Genomic DNA, 16,262 nt, shown 5'->3' on the forward strand with positions numbered 1-16,262 from the left:
TGGAGCAGACGGGAGTGTCTGGCTCAGCAAGACAGGGTGCTGGAGTCCTGAGCTGGCAGGGAAAACAGGGATAGAAGTAGTCTTGGTACATTAGGTGGCACCTCCCAAGAGGGTTTCTGTGATCCAACCCGTCATAGGCTCCTATTACCACCCCCACCCCCTGTCCCGACTTTTCACACCTGTCTGGTCACCCTAGTCAGGGGTGTGATTTTTTTTTTTTTAAATCAAAGCTTTTATATCAATATAACCCCTAATGTGGACACAGTTATACTGGTATAAAAGTGCTTCCCGTGTAGGAGTAAGCTGTACTGGAACAAGCACCTTTATACCACGCTACGGGATTGTACTGCATTAACTTTACCAATGTAATTAAAGTGGCACACTTCTGTGTACAGATGAGGCCTAACTGACCAATCAGTTTATGAAGCAAAGTCCATCCTCTGCCTCTTCATAACCCAATAATGGAAGGTTTGTTTCTCCCTGGCCCATACTGATATTTTTCATTTTGTTCATTGTAACTGAATTAATGTACAAAAATACACAACACACACACACTCTTTGAAATGCTTCACACTCAAAAGAAAGGCTTAGTTTTCATAACAATGCCACCCAGGGTCACACTGCCATTGTAATGTACCCTGCAGACTGGCCAATCAAATCAAGCGCTTAGAAATATTTACTACAGAAGATAGTAAGCATAACCATGCCACAAAGACAAAGCTTCCTTTTAATGCTTTGGTCTCACCTCAACATAAAATATTGGTAAATAGCTCAGATGTAAGGTGCCTATTAGATTTCACTTGGGTTAGCTGCTGTTCATTTAAGCACAAATTTTTGTTGCACAATGTTATAATTTTTGTAAAAGAATTATTATTTTAGACTGGGATTTTTCAAAGGCTCTTATGGGAAAGGCGGCTCTAGCCCTCCTGAATTTGAACAGGATTTGGGCCTCTTAACTCTCTCTGACACATTTGAGAACCCCAGCCTTAATTCTTACGATGCTGATATCATGCAAACTGATCACTTCTAAAATTTGGTTTTCTAGATGCATACTGTCAGTTCCAGGCCCTAGTGAGTCAAGCCGACTATTTTAACAGGAGCAGAGGCAGCTTCAGAGCTGATCAGGAAAAAGATGTGCAGACAGTTACTCAGCTGATACTGAAATGATCTTTATTTCCCCTTCTCAGAAGGTGGGTGCAGACTGGGAATGCCTGCTTCAGGGATGTCTGTAGAATGCCTATTGACTACAATGCTCATGTCAATGAGGTAGTTTGCTGTTTGAAATATAGTAAAGTAGGTGTTGTGATAAAGTAAGGAGCTCCACATTCCATCCAATGCAAGGCATTCCCTTACAGTTGCCTGCAGAGTAAGGTAGACTACGCAGAAGACTGGCTTCAAGTTTGTTCTGATTTGGGAGTTCAAATCTCTCTAAGGTCTTTATCCACCTCAGTCCTTGATGCAGCTAAGCTGAAGAATCTTCACATGAAAACAGCAGTAGTTGTAACTTAGGGCAGTTACAGGAATAGCATATTAGGGGATGCAAAGTCTACGGTATGTAAAAATCCAGGGCTTTGTGTGTGCCAGCTAAATCTGAGAGTCCTAGGCAAACTGTGTTTGTTGTTTTATCACACGGGTAAAAGTAAACATGAACTATACTACAGCAATTACAGTGGCAAAAGGTGATACACTTCATACTCTTTGAAATTAGTGCTAAAAGGTCATAGAGCTGAGAAAGCACAAGGTCCAGGAACAGTTCATCCAATGAGTGCATGGCCACGTGGGGCTATAAATGTAGGGTTATACACACTATCCTCAATCCACAGAGGCTCTCCCGGTGACGGCAGCGGGATACGTGCCCAAAGATCAAGGTTAGATTATGACCTTCATGTAGTGTCTAAGCATTTAGTTACCACTATATATTATTTGTTCAGTGTCTGCTACAAGTAGGCTTGACAGAATTTGTTTTTATAATTTCAATGGACAATGTCAATATTTATTTTTAAGCATTTTTTCTATTTTTATCCATTTAAATTTCCACAGTAGTGGGAAATTGGTGTGTGTGGGGGGGTAATCAGACAACAGGATGGGGCAGACAGTAATTATTTAATGACAGGAGACACTGATCTCAAAAAATTAAAGCTTTATAACTGTTCAAACACAAATTGTCAACATCACATATCAAAATATACAAAGTAAATATCCTTAAATCAAACTCTATTAAGTTCTTAAGCAGCATTTTTCTTTCTTGGTCTATTTCTAAATGTCATTTATTATTATGGAAATGTTGGGTTGGTTTGTACATGTACGGTGAAATTGATGTTTAGTGACATTTACTGATAAAAATGTGATCCTTCCAAGCCTGGCTTTAAGGAAGAGGTAAATCCCTCCCTTAAAAAAAAAATAATAATAATAAAAAAAAAAGAATACTATGTGGTGTGGCTTTACAAAATGATGATGTTCTGTGAAAAATGGTACCCAATAGTGGGTGTGTGGGTGTATGTGAGCGACATGTACATGACTTCCCCAACACCTACACCTACACCATCTTGATCATGCAACATCACAAGCAAGGATGATGACCACTAAAACATTCTCTTAGTAGGGGACCTGGTGGTGAATGGTAGGACTAGACATTGCAAGACCTTAATGTGGCACTGCCATCAGTTAATGTGCCCATTCAGTTTGGTTAGTGGGGGCTTTCAGCACATGGACCCAAATTTTCAAGAATCCTATAAATTTGGTGCCTAACTTGCAATAACATGCACCTGTTTTTTGTAATTGCTGAGTACCCACTCCTTCGATTGTCGTGGGGACCTGTGAGCACTCAGCATCTCTGAAAATCAGACCATGGTGTCCTAATCTGAACACCCAAAATTTGAGACACCCATACTTGGTGACTTCTTTTGAAAATATGGGCCATAGTTCCTAGAGTGATTGAATTTTGTTAATTCCATTTGCTGGTGACTTTAAAGCTGACGCCATATTTATTAAAACTTAAACCAAGGAAGTTATATTCTATCCATTTGTCAGGGAAAGCTGAAGCATGGCCCATACTTCTTTCCTGCCATGCCACAGGTGGAAATGGATTTAGAATATTTAAGTAACTGTCAAGCCACAAGCAAAAATGTAACTACAAAAATCTGTTTTATAGCACTAATAATATGAACCATGAACAACCCTCCCAACTACGAGATTGTCCTTACAGTTTGCATTTCTATAACACTGGATTTCTTTTTCACTTTTTTTTCTTTCAGAATTTGGTGAGAAAGGGTATTTAAAAACCAGTCTACATCTTGATGGTCTTCAGGCCACTGCATGTACTGACTCCTTTGCACAAAGACTCTAATCGGTTTGTATTTCATCAACTGATACTGAGAAAGTGACCCAACCACAACCATAATGAGGACATCTTTCAGGTCACAAAAGTATCTGCTCTGGGCAAAATTAAAGGCTTCCACGCACCACCCATCCTTGAGGAACTGCCTTGTCACAATGCAAATGGTCTTCCTGCTGTTCCAAATGGCATCACGGATGTTGGTGATCTGTTCCTCCCCAGGCAGGAAATCTCTCTCTTCAAAGCACAAAGTAAATCTGTTTTTCTCAGAGTACTGAGAGTCCAGGTGCTTTATCAATGAATTTTGGACCCACTCAAAGTCTCTGTTGCTGTAGCATAAATATGCATCATATTGATATGCACTTGTATCTATTGCTTGCTTACGTTCTTTTAGCATAGCACCTTTGATGGTCTTATACCAGACAAAACAAGTCCCCCGAAAGTGACTAAAAATGATGACTGCTGTTAGGAACATTATCAGAGTGACTGAAGTGAAGATGAACAGTGAGAACTGTAGAGGCTTCTGGAGTTCGTCTTCATTACAGCCATCAAGTGCCACTGAAGAGAGTGGAACCCTGGTTAAAAAAGGTGGGAGTATACAGTATGTGTCATTTTCTGAGCCAGCTAAGGTCACATTGGTTTGATTTAACCGTGCTGTCCAGGTGTTTAAACTGCAATCACAGAAAAACCTGTTATTTGTTATATCCAGGATACTCAAAGTCATGAAGAGCTCAAGGGCAGGTGAAAGAAGTTGGTTTTCAGACATATTAAGTGTCTTTAGGCTCTCAGGGAAAACACCAGGAGAAAGATAAGACAACAGGTTGGAGGCTAGGTTAAGTCTGTTTAATGATGTTAGACCACTAAAAATATCCTGTGGAAGGATAGTAAGGTAGTTGTTATTCAGGTGGAGCACCTCTAGTTTGGAAAGTCGCCTGAACACATCCAAACATAAACCTCTGTCCCACACAAGCTTTAACATGTTTTCTCCTAGATCCAAGTAGACTAACTGGTTATTTTCTATAACATCAACACTTTTAACACAATAAGATAAACGATTTTGTCTTAACAAGATATACTTCACATCTGGAACTTGTAAAAGAATATAAAGATCACCCAGATTGTCCAGTCTGTTTCTTTCCAAGATAAGGATTGTTGCATTTATTCTCTGGTTACTTACAGATAATAGCTTATTGTCACTTAAATGAAGAGTGATCATGGCTGGGAAAGAAGGGAGAGTTTTAATGGCATTGTCCCGGAGATCCACCAACTTTAACCTTCTTAAATCCCTGAATGAATTCCCAGCAATTACTCCAATATGATTTTGTTGCAAATCAATCTGCATCACATTCTGAAGCCCCTCAAAAGTATAATCGTACAGCTCCCCCAGAATGTTATATGACAGGTTGAGAGTTCCTAGGTTTCCCAGACCAAAAAATGCTTGTTTTTGGATCTGATTTATCTTGTTGTTGTGAAGGTCCAGCAATTCCAGATCACCAAGGCTCTGAAATACATAAGGATTGAGAGAGAAAATAAAACCATGTGAAATATCCAGTAAGCGAACGCCACTTCTTGCTAGCCCTGCAAATGTATCTTGGTCTGGATCTTTCAAGTTCTTAAAGCCAAATCCTGGACCCATTATGTGATGGCTAAGCTTCAAAAAAACAATTGAAGTCCCATTCACAGCTGTGCAGAAGTGTTGCACTATATCTACACCCCAGCCATTGCCACCAAGATCCAGGGTGTCCAGGGCTATGTTTTTGAAAGGATTTCCACACTTGGCCCAGTCCATAGAAATTGGGTAGTATAATTTATTAAAATTGAGAATAAACAATGTGAAGAATTTTCCCTGGAAGCTATCAAGGTTTCCTTCACATAAGATGGGTATCCAGTTGTTTTTCAGGTTCACAATTTGCAAGGATTTTAGACGGTAAAATAAGCGATGAGGGCGAAGGCTTTTGATCTTGTTTCCAGAAAGATCCAAATATTCTAAGGAGATCATATCTCGAAGATAGTCTTCTTCCAGAATGGACTCCTCAAGACTGTTGTGATATAGCTGGAGTATTTGTACATTTGACAACTTCACAAAAGCATCAGGATCGAGATGAAGTATCTTATTGTCTCCTAAATCTAAGTTTCGAAGGTTTGGCAGGTTCCTAAAAGCTGCTTTCCCTATGGTAACGGAAGAGACAAGCTGGGTTCCAATTTCCAAAATCTGCAACTGTTCCAGCAGAGGGAAGGAGGATGCATTCACTTGCCTGATTTTGTTGAAATTTAGCCAGAGTATAACTGTATTATTGGGCACAGGTGGAACCTCGGTGAGGTTACAAAAATAATACCTGGCAATTTGGCCATCGGAATAGCAGTTTGTAAATGCAAATATTTCTTTGGCTACCAGTGACATTCCTAAGAGAAATACTAGATGATGTAACATTGTGATGCTGCATGAAAAGAGAGAGAAAGTTGTAAGAACAAAATATAAAATTGGCTGTCTGACCAATAAAGTTTTGTAGCAAAGTTTTAATGCAACAGAATAAAAAAACAAGGCCAAGATTTTCAAATCATGAGGGATTTTGGGTGCATGTGTTTTTGAGTATACAATCTGAAACACTTTAAAGGGAGCTGATGTTCAGTGGATGGGCTCCAGAAAATGGTGAGTAACCCACTCTAAAAATCAAGTTCCATGCAAAGTATTTTAAGATGGGCACCCAAAAATTATTGGTCACTTTTGAAAATCTTGGTCCAAATATTTAACAGTTGCACCCCTGATGTGACAACACTGGTACATTACCCTGAAACTCATTCCTTATTCAAAGTTAGCCAGACTGTTTTTTAAAAGTTTGGATAGTATGGTCAGAGGCTTTAGGTTAACACAAGTATTGAGATAATCACCTACCCTTCTGAACAGTGTAATCACTGCCATGTTCTTCCCCACTCCTCATTGCTAGTGGGGCTCGGTCAGACAATTCCAATGGATAACAATGACATGTCACAATAGTCTCACAGACAAGGCACTTCCAGAAATAGTATTTAAAAAAATGGCATGCTTTCTTTTTGGAGCACCCATAAAATTTCTGGTCATCAGCGGAGTAACTCTGAATTGAACACAGCAGAGTTTGACTCAGCTATAGGTTTAAAAGGAAAAGGCTCATTTGGAGTTTCAGAATCTCTGGGACTATTCCAGTAATATGAAGTTGTTTTTTATGGTGAAAGCAATGCTTTAAAAGCATACACAGGAAAGAGGTTGATGGGGAGGATATAGTAATTAAATAGTCCTTAGTAATCATTCTTATTGCTATTAGTCATCTTAAAATATTCTCCAGTACAAATGAAGCTCGCAAGAGATCTAGCATATGGTATTAAGGTCACTGATTTATTGTGTGGGACAAATCTACTGTTTAAAGCCTACTGCTTATTAAAAGATTACATTTGATGTACTGTAGACAGTCAGATTTTGCATAGCAATGCGTGAATGTAATTAATGCATCTAACTGATGTAGACTTTGGGGTTTTCCCCACTCTGGATTTCTTCATGCATCCTGTCAGCTAAACCTCTCTTTTAAACTGTAATCTCTTCAGAGCAATCACTGTCCTTACGTTGCCTACTGCATAACACAGAGCAAGATGTCAGCACTAAAAGGACTACTTGCATGCTTTTGTTTAATATGTATTTACTAAAGATTGCAACTACCCGCCTCTCCTTTCTAAAAAGCATTCACTGAAATGTTTACTTGGCTGACAACCAGAGTAAGAATTTTTGTATTCTACAGCCTAATGTGTTCAAACTTAATAAGCATAAGTTTTTGTCAAACCAAATCCCTGCTGGCCATATAGTGGTTGCTAAATAAATTTACTTCATAGAGAAAAAGATAGGCCCTGAGCCAGTAATTAACAAGTAGGTCAATCCCATTAATTGTTATCGATTGACTGTACTGTTTCACTAATGGCAGAGATTTCCCAGAAGCATCACAGTAAGAGTAAATGATTTCAAGATTCTATGCTGAACTCAGCTCTGTAGTAGTGAAACCATGAATACTGTTTGTTTAGTACTCACAAGTTTTACAGACTTTTGAGACAGTAAAAAAAAAAAAAGATACATTGCAAACAGTAAATTACACACTTATCCAGTTTAATTCACAGATTGGACAACAGGGATTCCAATGGTACTGCAGCATTGTCAACTCTCGCAATTTTATCATGAATCTCACAATATTTGGTAGTTTTTCTGTTAAAGCCCCGTGTTCCTCCAGTCATATGATTACATGAGAATCTCAGCTGTCCTATTTATTTATTTTTAAATTAAGTTTCTAGCTGTCATGGCTGCAGAGAAAAGTTTGAAAATATGTACCCTAAATGCTCAAACACTAGACAGCACATAAAAATAATCCACCAATAATTCTTGAATAGGACTGATGTTGGCAATACTGGAGAAGAGGCCACATCCTGAAGACCCTACACACTGTCTTTACTCAAGCAAAATACCCACTAAGATTAATGCATAGTTTGCTTGAGTAAGGAATTCAGGATTTGGGCCAAAGAAAGTAAATTGCAGACATGGACAACAGAAATCTAATGGGCCATCCTGATTATCACTACAAAAGTTTTTTTTTTTCTCCTGTTGATAATAGCCCACCTTGATTGATTACTCTCATTGCAGTTGGTATGGCAACACCCATTTTTTCATGTTCTCTGCGTATATATATCTTCCTACTGTATTTTCCACTGCATGCATCCAATGAAGTGGGTTTTAGCCCACGAATGCTTATGCTCAAATAAATTTGTTAGTCTCTAAGGTGCCACAAGTACTCCTGTTCTTTTTGCGGATACAGACTAACACGGCTACCACTCTGAAAGAAATCTAATGGAGATTTTGACAAAATCTATAGGGGATTATCCTCGATAATTTAATTTGCAAAGGGCTCTTTTACTATTTGTCTTTTCTATCCCAGAGGTTTGGTCAAACCTGCCTTTTAAGAGATACACCGTCAACAGTGAAAATATATATATATATATATATATATATATATATATATATATATATATATATATATATATNATATATATATATATATATATATATATATATATATATATATATATATATATATATATATATATATATATATATATATATATATATATAAAAACCTTTACTTATTACTAAAAACTGCTTAGATTATTAAAAAAATTATTATACATTTCACCATTTAGACTCCTTGTTTACGTTTTCCACTTCACTCGCTTGGGCCCTAAAATAGACTGGTGAGTTTCACTTTTATTTATTATCATGGTGGTGCTTATATTCACCACTATATTTGATGTTGCAAATATAATGTCTCTAATCTCCAAGTATCACATGCTATTATTTTATTAAACATTTGTCTTTCACTTTCAGGATGAACACTTCTATGCCTGCTATTTGTCCAAACATTTTTGTTTTTTAAGTTTAAGCAAAATCACAGAATTAACAAAACAAAGCCACAAGTAAAATAACGGCCGTGGTGCAGGCAAGCAATATAAATCTAGCACTAGGTGAACTGCAACAGGTTCAGAGTGAGGATCTCAGAAAATGGAGGGGAACTGGGGCAATTTTTGATGGAAAAAGAAATCTCATTTTTACATCAGAAAAATGTTTTGTTGAAAAATTCTCCAACCCTTTATAGTTCGGGGTTTGGCTGCTATCAGACGTTAAGGAGGTATCCATCAGGCCATGTGTCCTCATATAATCCCGCCTTTATCTCAAGTCTGCTTGCAGAGAGGGGCTAATGGATAAACCGTTTGCTCCTCCAATATTTTCGTGGGACCAGTGTACTCCTGAAAACTTGGACCTTTGTGTGGACTGGCAAAAGTGATGACAATAAGCGACCTTTTCCATTCACTCTTGTCACAGGGAGCAGTTCAGAACCACTCCTTACATCAGCGGTTCTTTCTATTAGCAAAACAATCTACATAATCTAAATCTAGAGGTAGCTGATAGCATTCCTTTAACACAATATAATATGGAAAACTGCACAGAGGATCAGTAAAAATATATTTGTTTAGCCATAAAACCGACTGGAGTTGTGTGTTGCTGGAGCAAATTTAATTGACATTCTACAGTGTTTTGCAAATTCCACTAGGAGTCCAACTATTTTTAAAGGAATGACAGCATCAGCTTTATCTCCATAGGGAGCTGAAAAGTATGTGTGTGGGGGCGGGGGAGTGGAAATAAGATAGAACAGCATGGGAAGTTCTGTCTCTCCGGGCTTGTCTACAGATTAAAACTTGTACTGCTTTATCTATACTGTGAGAGTTAAATTGGTACAACACCCTAGCGTGTACATGCATATACTAAGGCCTGATCTACACCTAAAACATAGATCAACTTAGTTATTCTGCTCAGGGGTGCGAAAAATTCACATCCCAAGAGACGCAGTTAAGCCAATCTAAGACACCACTAGGTTGATGGAAGAATTCGTCCATCATCCTAGCTCCAGCCTTTCAAGGGAGTGGATTGACTACAGCGATGGGAAACCCTTCCATTGCTGTAGCTAGTGTCTATGCTGCAACACTTGCAGTATAGTCATACCCTGATCTAGCATATCCCATGGTGGAAGGAGAACACGTTCTACCAGTGTAAAGGACCTTTATACCAGTACGACTGCGTCCGGCATATGGGCTATACCAGTATAAATACTTCTGTAAAAAAAAATCTCACCCTTAATTGAGCTAATTATACTGGTGCAACTTCCAGATGTAGACCAGGCTACTCTTTCTGTTGTTGAAGCATAAACAAGAATCTATTCTTTGCCCTTTACTGGTGCAATGCAATCTGACCAAAGATTTAATGTATGCAGAACTTACTGACAGACCAATGCTCATCAGACCAATGCATATAATGAGGATTTCTCTTCTGGGTACACAGATGTGTAGGCAGGGCCGGCTCCAGGGTTTTTGCTGCCCCAAGCAGCGGAAAAAAGAAGAAGAAGAAAAAAAAAGCCGCAAGCGGCGGCAACTCTACCGTGTCGCCTTCTTCTTCGGTTACAATTCGGCGGCAGGTCCTTCCCTCTGAGAAGGACCGAGGGACCCGCTGCCAAAGAGCCCGACTTGCTGCCCCTTCCCCTTGGCCGCCCCAAGCACCTGCTTGCTGGGCTGGTGCCTGGAGCTGGCCCTGCATGAAGGGCCAGAAGGCAGCCAGGGATCCATCATGGCTCTAGAGTGAGATGTGAAAACAGATGGCATTTTAACCTAAAAACATCTGTTGGTCACTTATATGGCCGCATCAGGGTAGTAGCTGAGCCCCCAAGATGTTTCGGGCAAACACATTCCTGCTCCAAAATAACCTTGCAGAAATCCTAAGTACACTACCCAGTTACACTTCTACCCCAATATAACGCGGTCCTCGGGAGCCCAAAAATCTCACCGCCTTATAGGTGAGACCGCGTTATATCAGGTTTGGTCCAGTACGGCGTACTGGCAAGAGCCGGTACGCTGTGCCGGACTGGACCGGCTTCCTGGGTGGTGATTTAAAGGACCCGGTGCTCCAGCTGCTGTGGGGAGCCCCGCGTCTTTTAAATCACTGCTGGAGCTCTGGCAGCAGGTCTCGGGTGGGGATTTAAAGGGCCCGAGGCTCCACACGAATTCGGATATAACGTGGTAAAGCAGCGGGGCTCGAGTGGCGCTTTAAAGGGCCCGGGGCTCCCCGCTGCTTTACCGCGTTGTATCAGAATTTGTGTTATATCGGGTCGCATTCTATTGGGGTAGAGGTGTACTTGGGCTATGTATCCACACCAGCCTTGTTGAGAAGAGGGATTAGGTAACGGGTTAATATGTTATTGGGAACCATGGCATTGAAAGTTCCAGATCCATGGCTGCAGGATTTAGACACATGAATCCAAGCTTCGTTTTGTTTTCCTGCCTAGGCGTCAGAAGGAAATAAAAAAAAACGGAGACCGGGAGAGTTGGGAACGGGGAGGCTTACGTGACTCCTAGACCTTGCTCTAGCAAGTAACTTACCCTTAGCTATAACAGATGGGTCCTCCCACCATCCAGCTCTTAGTGTAGCAGGAAGGGAACTTCTATAATGAGAAGTGGGGCTTTACCTGCCCCATGACCGACCAGTGAGTGTGTATGTTGAGACACCATCTCAATATTCCAGCTCCAGGCTCTGAGTTCCCTCTCAGCAGGGGTTAAACTGGCTCAGTAAAAACAGATCAGGTTGCCTTAGCCTAAAACTGGCCTACTCTACAGCTCTAAGCAGTTTCTGAAACTCTCTTGAGGTGAACTGGTTTTAAAACTGGTTAGAAGATTTCCCAGTGTAGATGAAAGGAAGCACTCTTGCTGACTGGAGTTTTAGGGTGAATTTTGCAGTAGGCCGGGCCCTTTGTGGAACCTCAGTGTTCTCCTAAGGGCATCTGGTGAATGAAGAAATCCCATTGGTAGGAGAAGCGGAGGGACACTGAGGGTAGGTCTACACTTACCCGGTAGTTCGGCGGCAAGCAAATCGAACTTCTGGGTTCGACTTATCGCGTCTTGTCTGGACAAGATAAGTCGAACCCGGAAGTGCTCGCCGTCGACTGCGGTACTCCAGCTCAGCAAGAGGTGTACGCGAAGTCGACGGGGGAGCCTGCCTGCCACATGTGGACTGAGGTAAGTTCGAATTAAGGTACTTCGAACTTCAGCTACGTTATTCACGTAGCTGAAGTTGCGTACCTTAGTTCGAATTGGGGGGTTAGTGTAGACCTGCCCTGAGAGAAGCACTAGCTAATCTAAAGAACCGTCCATTGAAGCAAAGCACTCACCATTCCCCTCTTTAAAAAAAGCAGCATATTTATAACCAAAGCATTTGTTCAACGGTTTTTGTTTTTTAAGCAATGCAGACCTGATGGGTTTTGCCAAGTGTTGCCAATAAAGCTAATTAGACCAGGGAAGGATGTTGCCATCCTGTTTGGATTCACATTGTCCCTGCCAATACTTGAGAATGTTTGCTCACTTTTTTAGACAGGAAAGGAAACACATTTGCTGCCTGAAGTGTAGGGTAAATTTTGCATATCTCCCAGAACCTGCAAGTACTGACTAGTCTTTTTTGCAGATTCAGCATTCATCAGCATGTATACTCTCTGCATATTGGGCAAGTTTCCTTTGAGGATGAGAACTGATAGGTCAGACTTATCACAACACTTTCAAAAGACAAGCCTGGGAGCTGAAAGTTGTAATTTTGCTAGACACTAAATATCATGGTCTTAATAAAGCCACTGGTGTTATGGCTTACTACAACAATGTGTAACTCACTAACCCCCTTTTTTGTCCTATGCTGGGGGTGTTAATGGGCCCCTTTGCCTTGAATGGTCCCTAACTATTTATGCTAAACTATCTGTTCAATCTTGTATTTAGCTGTGACACTCTCAGTACCTTCCGCAGACCTGAAGAAGAGTCCTGTATAGATCAAAAAACTTGTCTTGCTCACCAACACCAGTGGGTCCAATAAAAGATATTCCTTCACCCACCTTGTCTCCTATCTGCCCCCCCCCGGGACTCCTGCCCCAACCAACCCCTCTGTTCCCTGATGGCCCCTCTGGGACCCCTGCCCCATCCACACACACCCGCTCCCTGTCCCTTGACTGCCCCTGGACCCCTGCCGCCCCATTCAACCCCTCCTCTCATTCCTGATGGCCCCTTGGAACTCCTGCCCCATCCAACCACCCCTTCTCCCTGTCCCCTGACTGCCCCCTGCCACCCCATCCAACCCCCTCTTCCCCCTGACCACCCTGACCCCTATCCACATCCCCGCCCTCTGACCACCATCCCCGAACTCCCCTGCCCTCTCTCCAACCCCCCCGCTACCTGCCCCCTTACCACACTGCCTGGAGCACTGGTGGCTGGTGGCGCTACAGCCGCGCCACCCAGCTGGAGCTGGCCCACGCCGCTGCCGTCACTATGCAGCACAGAGCACTGGGTCAGGCTGGGCTCTGCAGCTGCGCTGCCCCAGAAACTCACAGCCCCACCTCCCAGAGCATTACGCCCACGGTGGGGCGAGCCTCCCAGGCCAGGAGCTATGGGGCCGGGCAGGACGGTCCTGTGGGCCGTATGTGGCCTGCAGGCCATGGTTTGCCCACCTCTGCCCTAGCCTGTTAGTTTGACATCTGTAGTATGCAAGGTCTTGGAAAAAATTTTGAAGGAGAAAGTTGTTAAGGACATTGAGGTCAATGGTAATTGGGACAAAATACAACATGGCTTTACAAAAGGTAGATCATGCCAAACCAACCTGATCTCCTTCTTTGAGAAGGTAACAGATTTTTTAGACAAAGGAAACGCAGTGAATCTAATTTACCTCGATTTCAGTAAGGCATTTGATACGGTTTCACATGGGGAATTATTAACTAAATTGGAAAAGATGGGGATCAATATGAAAATTGAAAGGTGGATAAGGAACTGGTTAAAGGGGAGACTACAACACGTCATACTGAAAGGTGAACTGTCAGGCTGGAGGGAGATTACTAGTGGAGTTCCTCAGGGATCGGTTTTGGGACCAATCTTATTTAACATTTTTATTACTGACCTTGGCACAAAAAGTGGGAATGTGCTAATAAAGTTTGTGGATGACACAAAGCTGGGAGGTAGTGCCAATACAGAGAAGGCCCAAGATATCATGCAGGAAGATCTAGATGACCTTGTAAACTGGAGTAAAAGTAATAGGATGAAATTTAATAGTGAAAAGTGCAAGGTCATGCATTTAGGGATTAATAACAAGAATTTTTGTTATAAGCTGGGGACGCATCAGTTGGAAGTAACAGAGGAGGAGAAGGACCTCGGAGCATTGGTTGATCACAGGATGACTATGAGTTGCCAATGTGATATGGTCGTGAAAAAACCTAATGCGGTCTTGGGATGCATCAGGTGAGGTATTTCCAACAGAGATAAGGAGGTGTTAGTACCGTTATACAAGGCACTGGTGAGACCTCATCTGGAATAGTGTGTGCAGTTCTGGTCTCCCATGTTTAAGAAGGATGAATTCAAACTGGAACAGGTACAGAGAAGGGCTACTAGGATGATCCAAGGAATGGAAAACCTGTTTGATGAAAGGAGACTCAGAGAGCTTGGCTTGTTTAGCCTAACCAAAAGAAGGCTCAGGGGAGATATGATTGCTTTATATAAATATATCAGAGGGATAAATACAAGGAAGGCAGAGGAATTATTTAAGCTAAGTACCAGCGTGGACACAAGAACAAATGGATATAAACTGGCCATCAGGAAGTTTAGACTTGAAATTAGACAAAGGTTTCTAACCATCAGAGGCGTGAAATTCTGGAACAGCCTTCCAAGGGGAGCAGTGGAGGCAAAAGACATATCTGGCTTCAAGACTAAGCGTGATAAGTTTATGGAGGGAATGGTATGATGGGATAGCCTAAATCTGGCAATTAATTGATCTTTGACTATTAGCAGTAAATATGCCCCGTGGCCTGTGATGGGATGTTAGATGGGGTGGGATCTGAGTTACTACAGAGAATGTAATGCAGTGACCAGATGGTGAATGTCTCCAAATCAATGTCACAAATGTACCAGGAGAGGGTGATGATAGCATCCTCACCAACACTGTGCTCACAGAACTTGAATCTGACTCAGTCCCAAATCCTGGGTGCTTTATTTCCCAGAATATTAAAGGATCTCCCCATTCTGCTACCATTATATAGTCAACCTCGTCTTGCTGTTCAGTGTGAGACTGGAGGACCACTCCCATTGCTTAAAAAAAAAAAAAGAGAAAATGGAGAACCAGGAAATTATAATATAATTAATCTAACTCCAATCCCAAATAAAATTCTGGAGAACTTGATAAAACATTGATGACAGAAGCTGACAAAGTCATTATATGTTATAGGGAAGTCTGCAAAGCTTCTAAGAGAACAGACCATGCAAGACTAACCTAATCTCTCTTTTTTAAATGGTTAGTAAGGCAATTGACAAGGGGATTGTTTATTATGTTGATCTAGGCCATAGTAAAGCTCTTGAAAATAAGGTACAATTTACAGTAAAATTGGTTTTACGTGGTTGTTATATTGGCCAGATAAGAAAAGCCTGGTTGTCGACATCTTTGCCCTCATGACTAATTGCATTGCTGCTCTCCTCTGATTAGACCAGATTCAATTATTTATTAACAAAAAAAAAGTGCCAAGATTTTTCCCCCCTCTGAGCTGTCACCTGTTCATTAATATTGTTAAATTGCTTTGAATATTCTGGAGCTGAATTTCATCCCAATAATTACAATCTGAAAAAAAATATTGGCTTTAACAGTGTTTTGGGCTATGTACTGAATGTGATCCCTTACTCTCTTCTTAAATGGGCATCATAATACTGAGTGGGTTTAGCTCTAATATACAGTAGAACCCTACGAACACCAGAGTTACGAACTGATCGGACTATCACACACCTCATTTGGAACTGGAAGTACGCAATCAGGCAATGGTGGGGGGGAGAGCAAATACAGTACTGTACTGTGTTAAACATGAACTACAAAACATTAAAGTTAAAAAAAAAAAACCTCAGATAAGGTAAGGAAATGGTTTCTGTGTTTGTTTAATTTAAATTAAGATGGTTAAAAGCAGCAATTTTCTTCTGCATAGTAAAGTTTCAAAGCTGTATTAAGTCCAGGGCCGGCTCTAACTTTTTTGCCGCCCCACGCAAAAAAGAAGAGTGCCGCTCCCCCGCCCCTGCGAGCGCCACGCAGCGCCGCCGTACCCCCCCAGTGCTGCCGAAATCCCCGCCCCCCAGAACGCCATGCTGCCCGAAGCCACGCCCCCTCTGAGCACCGCGCCAACCCTCGCCCCTCCTCCGAGCGCCAGCCCCTGCCCCCCCAGCACCGCGCCGCACCAGCCCCTGCCCCTCCTCCAAGCGCCAGCCCCTGCCCCCCCAGCGCCGCTCCGCACCAGCCGCCGCCCCCCCAGCGCCGCGCCGTGCC

The 16,262-nt window shown here is 41.8% G+C and overlaps 1 protein-coding gene across 4 annotated transcripts in view; it reads right to left on the bottom strand.

Moving 5' to 3' along the window:
- Positions 1-2,161: 2,161 nt before the first annotated feature.
- Positions 2,162-16,262, bottom strand: part of TLR5 (toll like receptor 5) — a 31,880-nt gene continuing 17,779 nt past the window's right edge. For all 4 annotated transcript variants that reach the window (XM_034764648.1, XM_034764650.1, XM_034764647.1 and 1 more), the window contains one exon: positions 2,162-5,772. In XM_034764648.1, coding sequence (XP_034620539.1) covers positions 3,186-5,772 — 2,587 coding nt within the window. In that variant the 3' untranslated portion in view covers positions 2,162-3,185. The remainder of the gene's footprint in view (positions 5,773-16,262) is intronic.

The sequence above is a fragment of the Trachemys scripta genome, chromosome 3 (genome assembly GCF_013100865.1).
Source record: "Trachemys scripta elegans isolate TJP31775 chromosome 3, CAS_Tse_1.0, whole genome shotgun sequence".
Lineage (NCBI taxonomy): Eukaryota > Metazoa > Chordata > Testudines > Emydidae > Trachemys > Trachemys scripta.